Genomic DNA, 23,488 nt, shown 5'->3' with positions numbered 1-23,488 from the left:
GACATATCATAATTAAAATGCCAAAGGTTAAAGACAAAGAGAGAATCTTAAAAGCAGCAAGAGAAAAGCAATTAGTTACCTTCAAGGAAGCACCCATTAGACTGTCAGCTGATTTCTCAACAGAAACCTTGCAGCTAGAAGGGAGTGGCAAGAAATATTCAAAGTGATGAAAAACATGGAACTACAAACAAGATTACTCTACTCAGCAAAGCTATCCTTTAGAACTGAAGGTCAGATAAAGAGCTTCACAGATAAGAAAAAGCTGAAGGAGTTCATCACCACCAGACCAGCACTACAGGAAAAGTTGAAGGGTCTTCTTTAAGAAGAAGCTAATGAACAAACGAATCTGACTAACTAAATAGTTCCAGAAACATTGACGCATGCAAAAAATGGTCATATCTCAGAGGGAAAAGGGAAGGGGGGTGGAGGGTGGGAAGAGACTAACCAAAGAAGTTATATGCATATATGCATAACCCATGGACACAGATAATGACAGGGTGAAGGCCTGGGGAAGGGGAGGGAGCACACTAGAGGGGGTCAATTGGGGAGGAAAAATGGGACACCAATTTTATTCAACAATAAAGATAAATTTAAAAAAATAAAAATAAGTAAATAAAATAAATAAAAATAAAATAAAATCTTTGGGGGAAAAAAAGAAAGAAATGGGTTTACATCTTTAACTTTGAATGCTATCCATAGAAACAGCCACAACCTTGGTGCACTGGACAGGGAGTTCTGAGAAATTGGTGCTAAGTTTGGCTGTGATATTGAGCAACTTGACAACTGTCTTATGACCTTGAGCAATTCATTTTACTTGGGTCCTCAATGTCTTCACCTCTTCTCCAACCAATACAACTAAGGGGACAGCCTGAATCTTACAGTAAATTTAAAAAATAACAATAAGGATAGCTACCATACATCACATGTGCCAGAGATTCTGGTCCTCACTTTAATTAGGAGGTTAACTGGTATAATGCATTACTCATGTCCTGTTCCTATCTCTAATCTAAACATCAGGAAAATGAGACCTATAAAGGTTGAATAACTTGTCAATGACACACAGACAAAGCAGGGATTTTAACCCTGACACATCTGTCACTTTCTGACTCCAAAGCCCATGCATGGTCTTAACCGGCCTCAAGGACTCTTGCTAGGTCAGATCCATGCCATTAGTGAGTATCCCTCCTAATGTTCTGAATAGAGCGGCCATGTCACTTATCCTCCAAACCAGGACACTCTGAGAGTGTCCCAGGCAAACTGGAATACATGGTCATCACAGTTCTGACGCTCAAACAAAATCCAGCAGCCTTTTGAGAAACATCATAAAACAGTGGTTTTCTAGTAGCAATCAAGCAGGTCATTTAGACGCCCAGTCTAAGGTTCTGTTGCTATATTAGTACCAGAAGTCCTCCCAACCAACTGGCAGAAGCAGATGGCCGGGATGGTGCCTTGCAATGGCATCTTCACACACAGCTGCTGCCCGCAGAGGGGCACGGCAGCTGCTCCAGAGTCTTTCCGTGGTTCATCTCGTCCTGCCCTTTTCATGTTCTGGAATACGAGTTTCTGCTCCCTTCATCACTAAGGCCTTTAGAAAAAGTCTGCGGCGAAGGCTCCGGCTCCTGGAAGCCCTTGATATAAGAATGGGGCGATGTCGCCCTCTGGTGTTAGCAAGGGGCCGTGGGTGGCTGTGCAGCCGGTCAGGACGAGGGTGCCTCCCTCACGGAGGCGAAGGCAAGGAGAGCAGAGCACTAGCCCCTGCTGAGCAAGTGCAGTAACACACTTGCCTAGTGAATTCTTACGACAACTTTGTGAAGTCCATTTTTATGTTCTCCAATTTTATAGATAAGAAAAGTCATCAGAGAGATTGAATAATTTATTCAAAGCCACACAGCTAGGAAATGGATTGAAATCTGAACCCAAGTCTGTCTAGCATGAAAGCCCATGGTCTTTTCTTTCATCATTCCATAGGCCATATAAAGACTAGGTCCTCAAATAGTCAAAATACTTCCACGGAACACTCTTTTATGCCAGAAACTGAAGTCGAGGATAGGCTGACTTACTCCATTGGCATTGAGCTCCAACATCGTTGTTAATATTTTCCCACATCTTTTATAGAAATTCAGTCTTCGTCACTGATCCTTGTCTCTCTCTTATTCCTGAACCTCCTACCACTTTCCCTGCACCAGTTTTCTCAGTTACCTTGTATTACAGCCACCGGTGCATCTAATTCCTCCGTCCACCATCCTTATACCTTAAATTACATAATAAACTACCTGAAAGCTGGGGCTATTTTTTTTTTTTCCACTTCAAACCCCCACAGCATCTATCACTGCTCCACAAAGAATAAATCATCAACAAATTTGCAGAATTGGACTGCAACCGATGTCAGCCGCTGTCCTGGAGATTTTAACTCCAAGACGTTAGCATCTCCTTCCAACTCAATAACATCTCACCGTATCCTCTTACAGTGTGAATTCGCCCTGTTAAATGTCTGCCAGCCTGGAAAGATGGAAGCTCTTCTAACTTACACCCACATGCTGGCAAAACACAGGACAGTGAACCTTTGAGGTGGGAAGTGGGCCGGAGGCATGGTCTCCCACCACATCCCAAGAGTGGAGGCTGGCGGGGCGGAGGGGCAGCGCTCTGCCATCCTGGCCTCTGTTTTCCTTCCTTTACCCGTCCCCCTCCCCCGTATTTGATAGTTACTATATTTTACCTTAGTACAATCTACCCTCTCATTCAATGGCTCCCTTAAATAAAACCTTTCTGCTTTCTCCTTTCCCTAAATGGCTCTCACGGATCCTGACTCGGGTGTGTCCTCTGTTTTCAGGGAAATGGCTAAACTTTTGACCTCTGATGGTGCTACAGACCAGCTGTCTTTCCGAGGCCTCGCCTTAACCCTGTTTAAGCCAGTCTTTAAATTCCTGGGATGCATGAGCAGCAGCGCCATCTGCTAGGAGTTTAGCCCCAGCTCCCTGGGCGTCACCAGTGGAGTGGGTTAGAAAGCACCTCCTGGGCCTGAGCCACAGAGTAACTTCACACTCCTCTGCAACCGCACTCACTCTCGGTCTCAGCAAAGCGAGTTTTGATATTGAAAAGGGAAAAAAAATTAGTACATTCATGTTTGTTTCAGTGATATATAATAGCAAAATATTAGAAGCATGTTATATTCTCATTAAATACAAATTTCAGCCCTATGACAGCAAAACCAAAACATTCCGAATGGCTTTGTAACATTCTGAGATCCTGAAGTACATTTATAAACCTGGAAACATGCTTGTTACAGTGTTAAGTGGAAAAAGTAGGATATAAAAGTGAATTTAAAACTAGTAATCATTTTGTTGTATTTTCATCCAATCATTTTGGCTTGTACGTATATTCTTAAAAACATGAAAAGAAAACTGCTATTAGTTTAAAAAATACTTTTCCCCAGTCATAGTATTAATGAGTCAACGTAAATGCAGCAGTTGTGCTGCGGGCACAGCATGTTAACCAGCATGAACCCAACAGCTGACAGGTGGGGTAAACCATTTGGATCACTTCCACCAGTTCCTGGAACTCTTTTTTTTCTACTACCAGTTCTCCAACACCACCACCAAAACTCAGCCTTTTCATTTCTCTCCTTTCTTCTTTCTCTTTCTCCCCAAAGTCATCCCCGGCCCTCTTCTTGGCACCTCAGCGTCACAAATTAAGGACGCAGAAAAGCAGAACAAACACTTTTCCCATTTCACCTTTTCACCAAGACTCTCCTCCTTGCATCTGTGAAAAGACACAGGGCACTGCCCCTAGAGAAAAACTGGCTGCCCAGGAGTACGCAATTCCATTAGGTCACAGTCCCACCACTGCCCTTTTAGACAGGCAAGATCAGAATTCTGTATAGTCATTGCCTAATTCTGGCACATGGCACTGCTTTTAAAAACTGTAATAGAAGGCATTCTCAGGCCTTTGCATATATTCTGAAAGGATTTCTTATTTCTCTCGCTGGGGTTTGTTTTCAGGATAGGACAAGAGACACTGAGAGCCCACGTGACCTAACACTTGTCCCTCCAGACAGCTGAGCATTTCCATGGATAGGTGATGGCATTTACTTGGAGGAGCTACTTTAATGCGTATTTAGACAGCAGGTGCTAAAACATAGTTCACCCCTGACAGACAAAGAGCCATTTCCAGTCATTCCATTTGTATTCGGAATGTAATCAGGCCAGAGGAACACACCTGCGTGACATTGGAGAAAAAGAGAGGGTCAGTGTAAGCCGACAGCAGAGCCAGCACCTTGTGGCTTGGTATTTGAAGAGGACATTTACAGAGGGGAGCTACAGTTTCAATTAAATTCCTTGATAAGTTTTCCATTGTTATGAATTCCCACATTTGATTCATTTATTACTCTGTGTGCCTTTAGGGGAGGGAAGCTAAGAACAAAGGGTTAAAGAAAGGCTCAATAATTAATTCCTTTCCCACATAACAATTTTTAAACATTAGAAGAGCCGTCATAGTCTAAGTCTTCTTTAATAAATTCATTTAATAAACATGATTAAGGGCACTGTGCAAAGATGAGAAACACTGCTCTATCCTCCAAAAATGAAAGATTGCAAGAAGAACCTAGTTTTTGGTATCCGCTCACCTCTCTAACCCTATGCAATTCCCAATGCCTCTATACCAACCCCCCACCTTTTTTTTTTTTAAGTAGGCCTATGAGCTGGCCTGCATCCAGATAGAAGAAATATTCACATTTTGCCTTTTTCACACTGAATCCAATATTCAATGTCACATGGTTTGTAAGTGGTGAGTTTGTAAAGTCAGCTGTGCATAGTAATTACCAAAGATATCCCCTTAGTTCTAATGGAAGGCATTACCATGTAAAACTGAGACCCCGGCCATGTGGACAGCTTCCAAACCCCTCAGAAACAACTGTTTGGCCAGTTCTGTTGAGGAGAAACCCAACCTGGAGGGTTACAAGTAGCAGCACATCCTCATGCCATCGGCCTCTCTAGCAAATCTTTCCTCCTCCTACTGGGAAGAAAACAAAGTAAGATGTTCCATGGATCATTGGGCCGGTGCCTGCATCTAACTTTCTGATCACGGAGTAGAGAGAAGTCACATATTCAAAACATAAAGTCCTTCTTTTCTGACAGCTTGATATAGAACGCAAACTTTTCAAAAACTTTCCAAATTTATCTAGTTTTTGGTAGGTATAGTTCAAAACTATTAAGGGTATAAGCAAAAATTTGGGAAAGAATATTTGCAGCTTAGAATAAGACTCTTAAACACAAGGAAGGGGTTTCCCATTTTCTCCCCATAGATTATTTTATAGATGTGGAAATACTAAAAATGAAGATTAAAGTTTCTACAGAAATAAATATCTCAAAGCAGGATTCTCCATACTATTTCCTATCCATGTGTTTAGTACCTCAATTCCACACATCATTTGTGGTCTACTAAATTTAGACAAATCATCTTGGCCACATAGCTGCAAATTACTAAAGAAGACCAAGTTTATAGGAGGGGAGGTGTATGTTGTTCTTTGGGTTTTCTTATTTTCTCATTTAACAGGTAAGTTTTGAATAAAGTAGTCAGAATAAAGAAAGTAGGTAGAATCTTATTTAAAAACTTAGCACTTTAAGTAATTTCATACCTCTCATAAGCTGATATCTATGATGATTTCTTTCTGAAAATTATGTAGGTAACCCTACCAGGAAACAATACTAGGATGATGTAAGATTTGTCTGACATTCATGCTGTTACTACTAATGATATCTAAATAATGACATCTAAATATAGTCATACATTTGCAAGTTTTTCTGAAGCAAGGTCTATATCTATCATCTCTATGAATCCACCTACAGCGCCAAGTGTATACATAATTACAAGAAAGGGATATGCTTCTTGCACTGTTCATTTGAGTATTTGCTCTCAGATTCATTGCCACCCCTCTTTAATTCTGCCTCTGTCTCAGCGTCTGCGTTACCCAGGGCCCCTTGACAAGTGGCTTCTGAGTAGTTTTGGCAAATGAGAAGTGCTGCTCGATCACTTGGGGGACATTCCTTTCTCCACAGTATTAAGAAATGTACTAGTGACAGAAGCATATTTCTGTGAAGGATAGCTGCATCCTGTTATGCAGCAGCATCAGGTTGTGGTTGTATTGAAGTTTAAAATGGTTAGAGGTGGAGGAGGGTTCTGGGAAGATGGCAGAGTAGAAAGCACCAGGAATCTGCCTCCCTACCTAGACAATTGCACTGGCAGGATCTGTTTAATGTAACTATTTTAGGACTCTGGGGTCTATTAAAGACTTGTAACTTCTAGGGGAAGATAAACTGTGATTAATTCTGTTCAATGTCAGCTCTTAGCGTAGTAGAACCCACTCCACCCCCAGCCACACGGCAGGCAGCTGTACACCTGTTCCCGGAGCAGCCGGCACACAGCTTGCTGGAGCCAGGGTGAGCAAAAAGGATCCGCTTCTCTAATTCATTGGGGATCGGTGCTTTCATTGCTCACTTCTGCTTCTGAACACAAAGATGTGGACAAAGAAACAGGCAGCCAATGCTGCTGCACCTCCCCTCACTGTTGCAAGCCCCTACCCCTCTGGCTGAAGTGACTTCCAGGTCATTTAAAGGATCAGTTCCCCCTACCCCTAGCTTCATTTTTCTCTTTTCCCCCTTCTGAGAGCCAGAGAGTAAAGACTAGAACATTGAAAAGCAACCGCACTTACAGCTAACATTAGAATGTGATCATGCGTGATCAGAGAAAGGTGCAGGCTTAGAAAAGACCCAAGAAGACCTTAAGTTTACACTTCAGGCCGATTCTTGGCACAAAGATGGCCTACAACATTAAAAACAAAACCAACAAAGAAAAACCTAGCAAACCCTGTGGAAGAGGGATAAACTTATTTCCAGAGTTACCACATTATTATTTTTTGTATTACTTATATTTAAATATATTTATATTTAAATATACCCCTTCAACAAAATATAACAAGCCACGAAAAGAAATAAAAAAGTATGGCCCATTCAAAGTAAAAAAAAATAAAAATAAATCAACAGAAGTTGTCCCTGAAAAAGACTTGATGACAGGTCAACTAGACATTAAAACAACAGTCATAAAGCTAATAAAAAAAACCTCAAAGAAGATGTGGAAAAGTAAAGAAAATAATGTATGAGCAACATAGAAATTTTGATAAATAGAAAACAAAAACAAAAAATTCTGGAGCTGAAAAGCTCAATAACTGAAGTGAAAAATTAACTAGAGCAATTCAAAGGCAGATTTGAGCAGGTAGAAGAATCAGTAAACTTAAAGACAGGACAGTGGAAAGTATCAAGATTGAGGAACAGAAAGAAAAATGACCAAAGAAAAATTACCAGAGCCTAAGGGGGCTGTGGATTAATATATGCATTGTGGGGATCCCCAAAAGAGAAGAAAGGGGCAGAGAGAGCTTCCAAAATTTGATAAACACCCAAGAAGCTTAATGAACTCCAAGAAAGGCCCAAGCTGAAATACTTTATAATTAGACTTTCAAACGGCAAAGAAAAAAATCTTTTAAGCGGCAACAGGGAAACAACTCATTACATACAAGGAATCCTCAATAAGATTACCAACAGATAATCATAAACTGTGGAGGCCAGAAAACTATAGCACTTGGCATATAAGATAAATTCCTTGTATGTATGTATATATTTCATACATATATACCAAACACTTAAAACTGTGCAAAGCACAGAAATAAACATCTGGACTTTATTTAAAAGGTCAATGTATATCAAATGGTGCAATTTATGGGGATGTGTGATCTTTTCATGTGGATTAGGTTGAGACATGTCTATAATAAAGGATTGCATTAGTTAGGGTTCAGTTGGGAAAAACAAACAAACAAAAAACACAGAAGGAATTTATCATTACCAGAAGTAGCCCAAGAAAGCAAATGCTCAAGATGGGATTCTGGACCTAGATTACTCTCCAGTCTCCCCATTGCTAGTTCATGACCCCAGTGTACTTTTACTAGTGGTAGATTTGAAGTACTGGTGGAAGGGAAGCTTTAGCATATGTGGGAAGCAGTAGCAATTAAACAGTATGGCGCAATGTAATTTTAAGGATTGTGGGTCACCTGTTCTCAAAACGGACTTTAGACACCATGAAAAAAGAAAATGACAGCCTCAGGTTAGCCAACTACAATTTGAAACATGATGTGAAAGTCAGAAATATCCAGGGTAGTGTGTCATGACTATTATTTCAGCAGCCATGGGACAAACAATGCTAAAGATCAGGCCCAGGATTTGCAAAATAGTGGCAGAGCCACAACAAATACAGGCATAGCCTTGAAGATTATGAATTCAAAGTGAGACTAAAACCTAGGATGAGGACATTTGGTAGAAAAGTCAGAGAAGCTGGACCCCTCAGAGCCCTCTCCCTTGCTAAAGGAAAGAAACCTCCCTTTGTCAGAATAACTTGCAAAGTTCTCACTTGTAGCAGGTACTCCAATGACAATGCTTGTCCTCTTGAGCGAGCCATGCATCCTTTCTTTAAGACTCAGGATCAATAACTAGGGTGACAGCACAGCACAGCTTGAGCAGAGCATCTACATCAGAAGAAAATAGCTCTCACATCCAAAGAATTCTAAGACCTGGCCTAACATTATGAACAGGACCTGAAGAAACATGTGGAAGTGGATCTTGAAAGTATTGGACCAGTGAGACCCGAATAAGCCTGCATAAAGAACAATTTATTGACACAGTAGCACTCTAGTGATTCAAGATTTTAAAGTCTTAGCAAGGAGTCCTGGAGGCAGTTCTGGTATCCTCCTTGAAACGGTGTGGCAAGTTGTGTTCGTTGGGAAGCATACTCCAGATGGGGATTAGTACACAGGATATGTATTAATGAGTGCTCTCAGAATCAAACCCTGTAAAAGGAATCAGGACTGAACCAAGGAAGTAGGGGGGTCACAATGCAGCCTCAACAAAGGCACCTTGAAGAACTCTGAAGATGGGATGGCCTTTCAGAGTTGCTGAGGTGGACTAAGACCGATCCTTTATACCCACGCGTTGCGTAGGCATTGGATGTAGGCTGCCCCACTAAAAGGGGTCATTTGGGGCTCAAAGTGCTGGTGTACAAGCAAAAATTCATCACACTGGTGTGAGTAGGTAGGGTTTCCGCTATGCAATAGTATTGCAGCTACACAATTCACTAGGCAGCTCTGCGTTCTTTCAAGCCCAAGGATGAGTGGGCAATTTCAGTAACCAGCGCCCAAGAAATATAAAAATGTCGTTGGGGTGCAAGTCTGGGTCTCCCTTTCTTAGGGAAGCAACCTAAACCCACTGTGTTGGTGCAAAGCTGAGTAAAATTTGAAATGCATAATGGCAAAGGAAAGATGGCAAATACTGACCACAGCCTCGGGGCAGCTGCGATAATGGGCTGTACCTTGTTCCACCGCTCCTTGTAATGAGATTATTGCATCATGACCTAGAAGGCTGTGATGAAATGGACTTAACAGTGGGTCCAAACAGATCTCAGTGGTACAATGGGTACACTGTGTTGTCACTCCTCCGAGCTGCCGCACATGAATTCTTAACTCACCATCTTACTCTCACCACTGCCTTGGCAACCAGTTGCACACAAGAGTAAGTTGATAGCACTTTGCCTCAGCCATACTGCATGGTTGTTTTCTGCACCCCACCACCCCATTTCTCCACTGCTATTGTATGAGATACCTGCAGGAACCTACTTAGAGAATTTGATTGATGTACAAACATGGATAGGAAAAGGAATTAACACGCATGGGGTAACTGTCCCCTCATGGGAGATGGAGCCTGTAAGTAAATTCTCTCCTCTCCCATCCTTCATAAAAAAACAATGTTCTATCTGCTCCTCAGAGGGTCTGTGGTAGCTTTATGGCCTACTTGCCCACAGAGGTTACCAGCTCAATAAAGTACCCTTGACTTGGACTTCTCTCCTTCCCAACTGTATTCTTCCTAGTCCCCTACTCTGCTTTCATGGGATCATTTCTCCAAGTAAACTACCTTCATTCAAGTCCTTGTCTTGGTGTGTTTTTTGAGAGAACCATTTCATGATATTTAGTTTCTTATACCCATTTTACCAATGAGGATGCATTTTGTCCAAGGTCACATGATGAAATGCAAGGACGTTTGGTGAATGTCATAACTGCCCTATCTTAGGAGTCTCTTCTTCATAAGGCAGTATCCTAAAACTTGGCTTCTTCAAGGTCCACTTAAGGGATGAGTAATTCTACTTTTGAAGAACTTCCTCAAGGCTGGACATCAAGGCCTCTGTAAAGAGAGGGTCCTCGAGGTCAGCAGGCCCACATTGAATCCTTGGTAGAGAAAGCAAACCTGTAGGCATTGAGTTTTCACCCTGGAGATTTGTCCGTTAGTAACCTGGTCCAAAATGAGCTGCCATTACCTTCTCTTGGCACTTATTAAGCTGGACAGCTGTGTTTAGTTTTTCACTCTCTTCAGGAATAACCTGGTCTCTATCATACTCTGTCTTAAAATCATTTTTCAACTGGATATCCCTAAACATAGTTTTTGGAATTCCTAAATACTTTACTGTACCCTTTCCTTCCCCCTCCTAACATTCTAAGATTTAAGATAACTTTACACTGAATAAAACACTTCATTATTTCCTCGTGTTAGAAACAGAAGAGAGTTGGAATGTGAATTCTTGCAGGACAGGGAGCCTGTCCGTCTTATACCCCCCAAAACACCTTGTTCATAGTATTTTGTCATCTGACATAATAGTTAAGGTTCTTAAGCACCTCCCTTCTGAGCTGCTACAGACTTAAAAGGCAGGGCTGCTTTGTTTAGGCAATGTTTGTTGAATGAACTTACTCTAGGTTTGGGCAGGTTCACCTGTTTACATTGGGATCTCAGCAGACCTGTGTGAGGGTGTCTAGTAGTCAGGATGGGCTAGATGATGCCTTAACAAACCTGTATCATATTAAGACACTATGATTCATCAGTTGTTTCTCACACTACGCATCCTATGTAGGTCAGAAGGGGAGCTCTGCTCATCGAAGTCACTCAAGTATCTAGGATGAGGTCTGATCTCAACATGTTTTTATGAGCATCAAGGCGGGGAACGGGATTAAGGCAAATTGCACACTGGCTCTTAAAACCCCACTAAGAAGTGACACATGTCCTTCTATGCAGATTTCTTCAGCCATTGTAAGTCTCATAACTATGACTAACTTCTGAATCTATTCTAAACAAAGTAGAATCTATTCTAAATAATGTAGTTTTCACCAGAAGAAAAAAAAAAAAGTAGCATGAATTTGTACTTTTTTGCCTGAATTACCTTGGCTCTCCCTACTTGGCTTTGTAAGAGATGTACTGACCTAGACACAGACACTTATCCTGCCCACATAGAGTAAAAAAACAAGACAAAGGTATGCAGTTGCAAAATGGCCATTTATTGCCTACAGGGAAAGAAAAGTGAAGGAGAGAAGGGGAAATACACAGGTGGGTGCAAGGAAACAAGCATATATTTAGCCCTATACATCATGTGTGAGCAGTACCCAATCTCCAAAATGGAAAAAAGTATTTTGTCATCTGACGTAATAGTTAAGGTTCTTAAGCACCTCCCTTCTGAGCTGCCACGGATTTCAAAGGCAGGGCTGCTTTGTTTAGTCAATGTTCACATTAATGAAAAAAACTACCACTCAACTGTGTCCTTTTGCACACACACTTTGTACAGTGTCTATTGTGAAAAACATCTCAGCTGAGCAGCTTGGTCAAGATTCAGACCTCATCAACTGTTTAACTGTAATAAATAGAAAAATAAATCAGCTGGTGATTTTGTCAAAGAGAATGTGTTCGGTAAGAGTAGAACCACTTTCTCCAGGGATGACAGAGTGTTAAATGATTAGAACACTACAGAACCAATCTATTAAACATTAAACACTAGTAAGCTACAATTACATGGCACTTCATTAAATCTAATTTTTTAAAAAAGAAAACCTTAGATTTTAAACTGATTACTAGAATACAATAACAAATTTAGTGCTAGACTTTTTCTTTTTAGGACAAAAGCAAAATAAATACACAACGGAAAACAGATTTGTTTTGGAATAGTATCAATAGAAACTACCAAGTATTCAGGGAAAAAATTACCAAAACAAGTTGCTCAGTTTTAAACTCATGTATTTGCTTTCAACCATTAAACTAGTTACAAAAACACTTTCTAGGCCACAGAATGACTCAAGTGTATGCAAAACAATCAATTTAATGCCAAGTACTGAAAATAAATGAACCCTTCCCAATTCAAATGATAAACTGAGTAGAAGACTAAGTCATCTCATGGACAATGAGTTGGCACTTGTTTTATAGTCAAAAGAAATCACAATAGAAGATACAAATTAATTCATGGTGAATTTGACCAATACCTGGCCCTTTCAGAGAGAAAAGGTACATATATACTCTTTCTCTTAAAAAAAACCTAACAAAAATCTCCATTCGTACCACCCCACTCAAGATAACAAAAAGCAAAACTGAAATGTACACCCTCCTCAAAATACTTCGAGTGCTCCCATAAACTCTATTCCTCAGTCTCTCCTAGATGAAAGAATCGCTTGCATTTGGACAACTGTACGAATGCCCATAGTGCACTTCTCAGTGCTGCTGGTGTTTACGAAGTTTGCCACTCATGACACCGAACAATTCCCGATCCAGTGTGCAGTATCACAGCCATTCAAACCTCCCCCCCCAAAAAAGCTGGCAGAGCACCGCTCAGGAATTTCAAAGGTAAGGGAATATATTTTTAGCAAGTCAAGCAGAGGAAGGGCAGTACAGTTTCTGCACACACACCCAGACTATTGTATCGCTTACTGCATCAAGGCTGAAACAAGTAGCAGGAAACTAAGCCTATTCAGTAAGAAGCAAAGCCATTATCTGACACATCAACGCTGAGCCAATCCTGTGAATTAAAGATAACTAAACAAATGTGGTACATATAACTACTGCTAGCTTGAAAGCAAACACAGTCATGTATCAGTATTTAGAAATTAACACAAAACTGAAATGAGCAAGAAAGGACCACTTCTTATGCTTCAGAGTTAAAAGTAACAGACATACCAACAGGGAAATTAGCTAAATTTGGGGAGATTGCTATAAAAAAAAATAATTACTAACAGGAGCCAAACTATGCCTTCTGAAAGTTTCTGAAAAGCTGAATGTACCGATGCCAAAAGAACTGTATCACTTGGCATTTGCAGACCTTTTGCAGTGTGATTTATTTCTGATGACATAACTTCTAATTTCAAGACAACGCTGTTTATACTACGTGCCATTAAAAATTAACATTTAATAGGCAGAAATGTCTTTATTTCATATGCTTTGAATGTAAAAACTATTTTACTTAAAAACTTCCACTGCTTCAATGGCATGTTTGTTGAATAAAACCTCAAGGTGCTTGTTTTCCTTTGGTTCCAAGAATAACCCAACTCTAACGAAACAAACTTATTATGCCAAAAGAAATTACTAACTAGGTTAATAAAGCTTGCTTTTCCTGGTGTCTCCCTATTTCTTGCTGTAGGACTTGTGATTTAACAGAGAAACAGACATAAAGACGGTATTTGGTTTAAACAAGAAACATGCACGCTCCCCCTTACCACCTTCTTAAAAAGAAATGTTGGTTCCCCCCGCCCTTTCTTTCTGTGGATCTTGTTCAGAACACTCTGCAGTATAGGTATAAGGATTTTCTTTTTATCCTTAAGCTTTTAGGTGACACCTACACAATAAAGATTTACATTATCATTTTGTAAAATGAAAGATGCTGTTGGCATCCTGTTCTTAAACAGAGTACAACTTTGGTAAATAAGCCAGGTTTATAGATGTACTAATTTACTTATGCTTGAATTCAAATTTGGTGATCATGATGCTATTAAAAAATTTAAATCACCCAAAGCAACCACAGTATAAAATTTCTCAGCTGTGTATAATTCCAAAACTTTAGTTGAAGTTCCTGGCTTAGAAAAATATTCTAATTTCCCTAGTTAATTTGTCTACCAATAATTCAGAGTTCTATAAAAATGATACAATTCAGAAGAAAAAGGTTAAACAAATCTTCTACACATATTCAGAAAGGTTTTTTTTGTTTTTTTTTTAAAGAAAGAAAGAGGAGACTGCCTTACAAATGTGAAAATTCACATTTCTGTCAAAATCATGGATGAATGAGTGCTATTTTGAAAATGTGCCATAAAGTCTTTGCTTGCTATAAACCATTATTCTTATGGCCTGCCAAAGGTATTAGAAACTGGTGATGTTTTCTGGGACTGATACTACTGATCAGTCAATGTATTTTACAAAGCTATTAAAATCCCTCAGAAACTCAGAATATAACACCTTAGAAACAAGTGAGTACTGGGACACAGTCAGTTTTTATTGCTAGAAAATCTAGCCTTGGATTAGAAATGATGAACCATATGTCTGTGGTTCTATCAAACACACTTAACCTATTTTTTTCTTGTGCTTTCTCTGTGCCTTGCTATTTGATTTCAACATATAGGTGGCATTAGTGATTTTTAGAAACTCTTAGAAATTCAAATACAAACTTAATTAGAAGATATAATTTTAAAATGGAGCACAATACGTTTGCCCATGTTCCAGTTTTAATATGCCACATCCTCAATTCTAATATAACCCCCCCATAGAATCAAGTGATATGAACGGTAGATATCTTCCAACTTTCTCCCTCGCTTCTCTGTGATTTAATACATAACCTTAAGACACCAAAGAAAAGGGACAAATTAGAAATGAAGCTTTATATTTCTGCAAACTACAACACTAAAACACAGTGGCTTCTTTAATACATTCACACAGGATGCTTATTAGTAAAATTAAATATTTGCCTAAATATCAGAAAAGTAATTTGAAAACAAAGAACTTGGAACAAGGCAAATGGGAGGGGGAAAGCTGGTCTCAGAACCCATTGTGCCATACCTGACTTTAAACATGTGATATTCAAACAATCGTTCACACACCTTACATCAAAGAAATGAAACAAAAATATTCAGCTACGTTGTACAAAAATTTTTTTTTACATAAAACATCATAAATCTTGAACAGATTTACTATATCTGAATTCTAAAAAGTTGCCTATAGAATGGTGCTGGGATTCTGTTCTCTGCTTGCTTTTAGGCAGTGCTGTTGCTTAAAAGTTGACACCAGGCACAATATTTTAAAACAAAGTCAACAAGCAAGGAGCAGTAAGTGGATCTGAGCCTTTCCCAGATGTCAGTCCTGAGGATGCTGCGATATTCCCCGTCACAATGTGTAAAGCTATGAGGCGGATACTGATGCCTGAGAGAGTGGGTGACTTGACATGCACTTGCATGGCTGCTGTAACGGCAAACAGTGCAGTTTTCCCTTCCTCAAACAACACTGTTTTAATAAACTGAAAGAACACTCCAGTTCTTAGATAAATACCAGAAATCATATTTAACAGTTAAAAAAACACATTAGCACAATCTAAAAATGCCCAAATTTTCTTTTATCTTCAGATAAAATATGCAGCAGCCCAATGGCATAAAGCTTATTAACTTATTCTGAGAACTAGAAAGTATATGAGCATAAATATTTTATTCTCATTGAATATATACCATATGTCATTCACCTCTTCTTCCTTTTGGCTTGTCACTGCCAAAGTTCCAAATGGCATGGGTTTTAACAAGACAATACGGAGGAGAGCAGCATTTCTGATCATCTGAATTGGCAGCTCAAAACAGATACCACTCCTTTTACAAAGGGAACAAAGGGTGAAGGGTGTGTGAAAGTTGGGCAGTAGGCTAAAGGGAAACCGTGCACATGAAATTTGGGTCACCATGCCCCAAGTAAGTGTGCCACCCAAAACATAACACAATTACCTACTTCAACAAAGCTACTACCAACATTTACTAAACCACATTAAAAATACACAGGATAATGAATGGTCTGAAAGAGTGCATTTGGAAGCAGAGAGAACCCAATTACACACCTTCCTGCAACAGAGTGCCTCAATCATACACAAAATAAACTTAAGCTGTTTACAATGTTTCCCAAATTTTTTTATTTTTCCCTCTACATTTAACTATTAAAAAAGTTTTTTATTAATAAATGGGCTCCTCTGTGGTTCATATACAATCATAAGTGAACTTTAAATTCCATTTTATACAAACATCTCAAAAAATATTGGGAGTGAAGTATGGTAGGAAATATTGCTCACATTGCTAATTAACATGCGTATATGAAAGGAGGAAAATGTTTTGTTAGTGCATATACCTCCAGAGCAGAAAACCCACTCAAAACAAAAGATTTAAAATAAAACATACAGTAGCTGATTACAAAAAAAGGTAATGTCCACAAAATTAAGTTTTTCATGCTATTCTACTTTCCAGTACTATGCTTCAGGTAATCAATTTGCATGGCTAGATGTTGAATGCTTGAGGTATATAACAAGGGATACCTGCACACTGAGGAAAATCTGTCATCTTAAGGGTTGTCTCTTTGTGTGTTTATTTATTCTGGTACTTTAACATTTTTAAAAGAATATTTTACTTACATCAAACTTCACTCAACTACAATGACATTCCAATTTTAATAGATGACAAACAATGCCTCATCACTAGGCACTTTTAAAAGGGAGTTTAGGCTTTACAGAAACCTTCTGATGCAATCCCATATATGATATTACACCATCCCACCACCCTCATTCCACTAAAATTACCCTTCAGGGAAATATTATATTATATAGCCTGATTAATTTACTATGGAAGAAATTAGTATGAAATAACCAAAGGAAAAGCATCATTTAAGACTAATAAAACAGCCTAAGATGTCAGGTTTGAAAGAGGAGACTAATTGTATATATTTAAAACTAATTAAATAATTTAAATTTGACTTGTACTTTATATATTAGTGAGACACAAATATAGGCTATTTTCTTTTAAAATTTCATTCACATAATGGAAAATTTCTTGTTTATTAAAAATATCACATTTTGAGACTAGAAACAGTAAAGTGCATGAAAAGTTTAAAATATAAATTCAGAAAACTCTTATAGCAGCAAAAAAGCAGAATAAAGAAAAACTTAAAAACACAGACACAACCTTTTCCTGTTACTGTGCCATAATTAACATCAAGTAGCCAACCAATTTTCCCCCCAGAAAACAATATTGTCTTCACTGCCTCTTGAGTCACAGATTTTCAACTGGCCCTCATGGGCAAAAAAAGGATTCCAACATATCTAAAGAGTATCAACAGTTGGGAATAAACCAGTAGCTTCTTAATTCAACCCTGACAGACAACAGAAACAAAGATTTAAAGCATATAACGGCCATTTGGCAACTAGAGTCAGGAAAAATGATCCAAGATTTTCAACTACTCCCTGTCCCTCTCCCCTAAATCCTTTCTATTGTCGCCTCAAAAAGCCAAAGCCAAAAGCCACTTGACCTACTTTGGGAAATACATGAAATATTTGAATAGCTTTCCCCTTCTAAAACTTTGCTCAGGGTGTTTTCATTCAGTAGGTTTCTTTTAACATTTGACTATAAGAGCAAAAATGACATAAATCATATAATATGTTTCTCCAGCACAACCAGGCAGTAAAGGGTAGATGGGGATAATGAAAAATACTGGGCACTAATTTTGTGGGCTTCCTAAATATACCAGAAAACCCTATTTTCAAAATGTGTGGTAGTAAAATCACCTGCTGTTTCCCTATAAATAAACTGGAGAGACAGGCTTGGAATTAATACTTCTAATAAGGCTACAACTAAAAGGGGAACAAAATTCAGAGTGATTCCTCAAAAAACAAAAAACCAACAAGCATTTGCCCAACAAACTGTCATGTGCCGTTAACTGCTTGATTTTGAAAGCATATTGTGCAACCATCCTAAATTTCTCAATTTTTCCTATTATGGCTAGAGGCTATATCATAGTTTATGTACAGATCTAGTAAATTTAAGTGCTTTGTTAATGTGCAAATGATTTTGGGAGCCAAAAATCAGTTTGTTATAATGGAAAACAAAAATTCCAGAAAGTTTTCCCTGCAAGGCATACCATCAAGTTTAAAATCTTACACGTTTTTAAAAATTGCCCTTTACAAAAATGGTTGGCTCATTTGAAACCATTTAAAGGAAAATATTTGTTTTGGGGGGGAAAAACACACTTGTTGGGCCTCGAATTGGTGATTTATCAATTATGAATGCTGACTCCTAATATAATATGAAGAAGGTCCAATTTAAAATCATGTTATAAATTAAAAATTTGGAAAGAGTAATACTTTGGTTCCAGCTCTAGTGCCAAATGATGCCAATATGCACAAAAATGTACAAAATCTTATAGCAAACACATAATGAAAGGAACCTGAAGAAGCAGCTTAAGGATGGCCATACTTCACTCCTACATACTTTGATTTACAACTGTACAGGTCCATAGCAACGGATCCCCGTCTTTGCGGGGCAGTACTCCACTACCTCCGATTAGGCAAGTGAACACCATTGACAAGAGGCAGGAGTGGAGGGTGGAGTTCAAGTTGTGTTAACAGTGAGAAGTGGTCTGAAGGGATGTGTGGGTGTGGACACCCAGTGATGTTGTTCTCAACCAGCCATTGAGGATCTAAAGGCCCCAGGACACCAAGCACGTTCATATGAGTCTTGGAATAGAAAATGTAGTCAATCACGCCCTGAAAAGAGATTAGGGTTGGGAAAAAGGAGAAAAATATATGCTTAGAAAAAAGAAACACTTAAGGTATATAAAGAACAATCCATAATTTGCAAAAGCCAAATACCTGAGTGACCTGTACTTCTGGTTGTCTTAACAATGGGTAAAATAAAAAGCTCAAGTCTTCAATGGGTATTACGTGAAATAAAGGTGGTTAAATAGGGAAACATAGTGCCCTACTGAAATCACAAAGTCTTACACTTGTGCATAAATGATAAGCAAACTGAGAAGCTAAGCACCCCAAATTATTTCTACGCATCTTTAGAATTTGCTTGCTTGGGTTAGTAAAATCTAACATATCAGTATAATCATTATAGAAATTGCAATAATTCTAATAGTTACAATAAATAAAAAATAAGGATTTTATATGAATACATATATAATTAATGAAAAGGTATCCCTCAAATTAATTCCTTTAATGATAACTGGAATTATTTTCAATTATTTGCACATCAAGATATCCAAACACATCTGAAAGCAGCCATGGTAAAGCACCTTTTCAGAATTGTTAATCCTACTTCAGTTTTCCCCTATTTGTTACATACATACAAAAAACTGCATACAGTTAATTGTTCTAATCTGATCTTTAGAATACTCATTTTCACAAATCCTGGTATACTCTAAATTCTGGATTCCTTCCTTCCTAACAATACCTTAGCAAAAAATATTCATCAGGAACCATATATATTATCAGTTGTCTCTCTCAGAGTTTGTCTGATCAGTAGATTTCAAAACTATCCTGCTTTTACTGCCCCAGGCTGTGTATGCAAGAGTAAAGTCAAATTTACTTCCTACCCATATCAAGAGAGCCTGAGCCTGGCAGGCATGGCTCAGCGGTTGAGCACTGAACTATGATCCAAGAGATCGAGGTTTGATTCCCAGTCGGGGCACATGCCAGGGTTTCGGGCTCCATCCCCAGCAGGGGGCATGCAGGAGGCAGCTGGTCAATGACTCTCTCATCACTGATGTTTCTCTCTCTCTCCCTCTCCCTCATCCTTCCTCTCTCTGAAATCAATAAAAATATATTTTTTTAAAAAAAGAGGGGCCTGAGCCCCAAGCATGAAGAATCATCTCCAGACCTGGAAGTATCTATTTACAAATACTATAAATAATGAGTTTCACAGTTATATGCTTCACAGTGAAATGAGATACTTTACGAAAAAAAAAGGAAAAAAAGAAAAAGAACTTCTAATTTAAAAAAATTGTATCATAAAATTCTGAGAATAATTACCTTAGTTTTCTGATTTTGACAGGGCCAAGACCAAAATAATAAAACAGTTCTTTAACCTTACTTTATCACAAATTAAGAAACGTACTTGAATCTACAAGTGGACTTTCGGCCACTAATACTCCAAGTCCAAACAGTCAAATCATATTAGTACTAGGTATTATCCCTTCATTTGGTTAGTCTACTTTTGCAGTGACATTTTAGAAAAAAGGTTAACAAGGGTCAGAGTGGTCTTATTTTTCTTTATGAGACTACCATTTTCTTCAGCAATAAAGTAAACAAAACACAAATAAAATATTCTCAATTACTTATGTTGAATAAAACCTCCTATATTCTATCACTTTATTAGACTGTCATTATGCACACCAGCTGCTAGTTAGAATCCTCTGCAAACACAGGCCCCAAGAAAAATGTTAGACACTCCAGAAAGTAAGATTTTTTTTTAAACAAATTCTTAATGTTTTTATTAAATCTATTGGTGTGACACTGGTTAATAGGATCATATAGGTTTCAGGTACGGATTTCTGTGACAAGATCTGTATCTTGCACTGTGTGCCCACCACCCAAAGTCAATTAAGATTTAATTGGCGTAATAGCTTGTAACTATTCCTTGGTTTGAAACATCATAGAGTAAAAGCCTCTTATCAAATCATTTAGCAAGATCATGTCTGTGAACCTGCCCAAATATTTGTGCATATGCACATACATTTGTCCACTGTATCATTTTCACAAAGGAGGTTACAGACTGATTCTTAACCTTTTTTGATTCAAACTGTTTCTTTTTTTATAAAAGACTATAATATGGAAAAGTAGCCTTTATATTAGTAAAGACTATATTAAGTCTGTAGACCTGTATTTGGGAAAAAAACAATAAAAATAGCTTACGAGCTAGCATTATGCTAAGCTTTGTTTTGTAAAAAGAAATGTTAGAAAATTATAAAAAATATTTTTCATAATTTAACAAAGATTTACTACTTGACATAGGAATACTGTCCTTTTTCATTAAATGGTTCAGGCACACCCTTAGATTCAGGAAGAGCAGGGTGGGGAGAGCAGCAGAAATTCTGAATTAAGCTGTTTATTCAACTTACGGACTGAATGTTTGTGTACCCCCCAAAATTCGTACGTTGAAATCCTAACTCCTAATGTGATGATTTTAGGAGGTGGGGCTTTGGGAGGTGATTAGATCATGAAGGTGGAACCCTCATGACTGTGATTAGTGCTCTATAAAAGAGAACCCAGAGAACACACTCACCCTCTCCACCATGTGAAGATATAAGATATAGCTGTCTGCAACCCAGAAGAGGGCCTTTATCAGAACCTGACCATGCTGGCACCCTGATCTTGTACTTCCTGCCTCCAAAACCAGGAGAAATACATTTCTGTTCTTGTATAGGCCATACATTCTATGGTACTCTGCTATAGCAGCTCAAATTCACTAAGATACCTGGTCTGCAAGTAATTCTCCTAACTGTTTACCCCTTGGGTCCCTCCAAATCAGTTCTAGATTAAATGAATCTGAGTTCTAAGTACCACTTTTCTAGATTTCTAACTTATTCAAGGACTGATAAAGTAAACAAATGCTAAGTCAAGTAAATAAAATTTAACAATACTCCACTGGTGCAATGGCAGGACATTGCATTTGGATCTGTATTTAATGCTAGTGACAGGACATTTTTATCTTTGTCGTTACCTATCCTTTTTTACTGACTGCTTTTAATATTGGTATATAACTATTTCCCATATATGCCTCTTTTCCACAGATTTCTATACCTCTCCTTTCTCTTCCTATCCCACATACTGAAACAGCAAACAGTCTCTGAGCCATGTACTTTTGGTTCTTTAACTATACTTATTTGGGCAATGTAAATGGTTTGATGAGAATATTAAAAAAATTTTTTTTGTATGTTTTTATTGATTTCAGAGAGAGGAAGGCAGAGGGAGAGAGAAATAATGAGAGTCATTAATTGGCTGTCTCCTGCACACCCCCTGCTCGGGATCAAGCCCACAACCCAGGCATGTCCCTGTCCGGGATTTGAACAGTGACCTTCTGGTTCATAGGTCAGTGCTCAACCACTGACCCACACTGGCCAGGCAAGATTTTTGATTTAGTAACACATGTACGATCTTTTGAAAAACAACAACAAAGGATTTCAAAACAATTCAAATGACTGAGATGAATAATATCCCAAATTTTGTTTCTCTAATTTTAACTTTATGAGCAAGGCAAAAGTAACCTTTATGAAAGCCTAGATGAGGTAGAAATGATTTGGTCTTTTTACCTACACAAATACCAAAACAACAATACAAGTTGTAGAATTACTAACACTTCCTTTGGGGAACTTTATTTTAGGTTTACTGGGATTGTGCTGGCAGAGATGTATTACACTCTGTGTCTGTGTTTGATATATATCACTATAGTAACAAAAATAGGAATTAACCTACAGCAAACTGTGTATCATTAAACCTGGAGGTTTTCCTTTAAGCTTACACAAGACTAACACTGTGCTAGAGTCAGCGAGTACCTGCTTTCTTAGCACTTCATCCAAACTGTGTTCAATGGTATTATGTTAGGAGCTTGAAATCTTCTACAGTGAGAGTACTTACACCACAGAAATCAGCAAACACTACAAATTAGGGCTTAATTTTCCCAGAAAACTAACTATTAAGTATTTACTAGCACATCACTGCATACGAGTGATTTGAACAAAACCAAGTATTGCTGGATAGTATTGTCTACTCTAACAGTAAAAATACTAAAAATTAGATTTAAGTTCTCAACAATTTTTTTCCACTTCATGATTACAAAAACAGACTAGTTATATTAGTACATGACTTTCCTTTCTTTTTCCCAGTATTTGTTCCTTTTAAAGGGTCTAACAAGCACTGAAAATGGAAAAAGGTTACTGGACATGTGTAAGAGCCCATTTCATAAATTTCATTTGGTATTTTGTTAAATTCCCTCTAGGCTTTTTACACTAAAACACTTTTTTCCAACATCTGCATTTTTTTTTCCAGGACAGTTTAAGATTTTAGGATAGATGCCTGAAATGCTGGAAAATCAAACAGGCACAACAGAAGAGCTGTAGGCAGAGAGAATGATCAGAAAATTAGCAAACAGAAAAGAATTAACTACAGAAAACCACTAGTCAATCTTTCTAAAGAACAACTGGTCTTGCACAATAGGCCCTCCATGGAAATATTTTTCCTATTATTAAGCTGGAGTGTTCCACTGCTGAGGAATATTTTATTATGACTACATGGATGTAAAACAGACCCTAAGTACAACCATCTCCCAAAGAAACCTAAATAACTTAAAGATAAATACAATGAAAAGTACTTAGAAAATTTTGAGAGAATACTATATAAATTCATTCAAGGTAAATTTAGTCATATCAGGTTGCTTATTATTTGGATCCTTATTGAGAGTTAGGGATGGTATGAACTGGTGAAATTTAACTGTATTAATAAATGCAAGTGCTTCCAGTGCCTGGCACATACTAAGCATTTTGGGATTTTTTGCTGTTATCAAATATTATTTGAAATTTGAACAAATAAGGGT

At 38.1% G+C, this 23,488-nt stretch overlaps 1 protein-coding gene across 2 annotated transcripts in view; it reads right to left on the bottom strand.

Moving 5' to 3' along the window:
- Window positions 1-11,392: 11,392 nt before the first annotated feature.
- CNOT6L (CCR4-NOT transcription complex subunit 6 like) overlaps window positions 11,393-23,488 on the bottom strand; it is a 98,917-nt gene continuing 86,821 nt past the window's right edge. For both annotated transcript variants that reach the window (XM_087826804.1, XM_087826812.1), the window contains one exon: window positions 11,393-18,660. In XM_087826804.1, coding sequence (XP_087682930.1) covers window positions 18,448-18,660 — 213 coding nt within the window. In that variant the 3' untranslated portion in view covers window positions 11,393-18,447. The remainder of the gene's footprint in view (window positions 18,661-23,488) is intronic.

Source organism: Miniopterus natalensis, chromosome 1, assembly GCF_054644295.1.
Source record: "Miniopterus natalensis isolate mMinNat1 chromosome 1, mMinNat1.hap1, whole genome shotgun sequence".
NCBI classification, from domain to species: domain Eukaryota; kingdom Metazoa; phylum Chordata; class Mammalia; order Chiroptera; family Miniopteridae; genus Miniopterus; species Miniopterus natalensis.
Note: the sequence above shows the minus strand (reverse complement) of the source record. Positions and strands in the feature narration are given on the sequence as shown.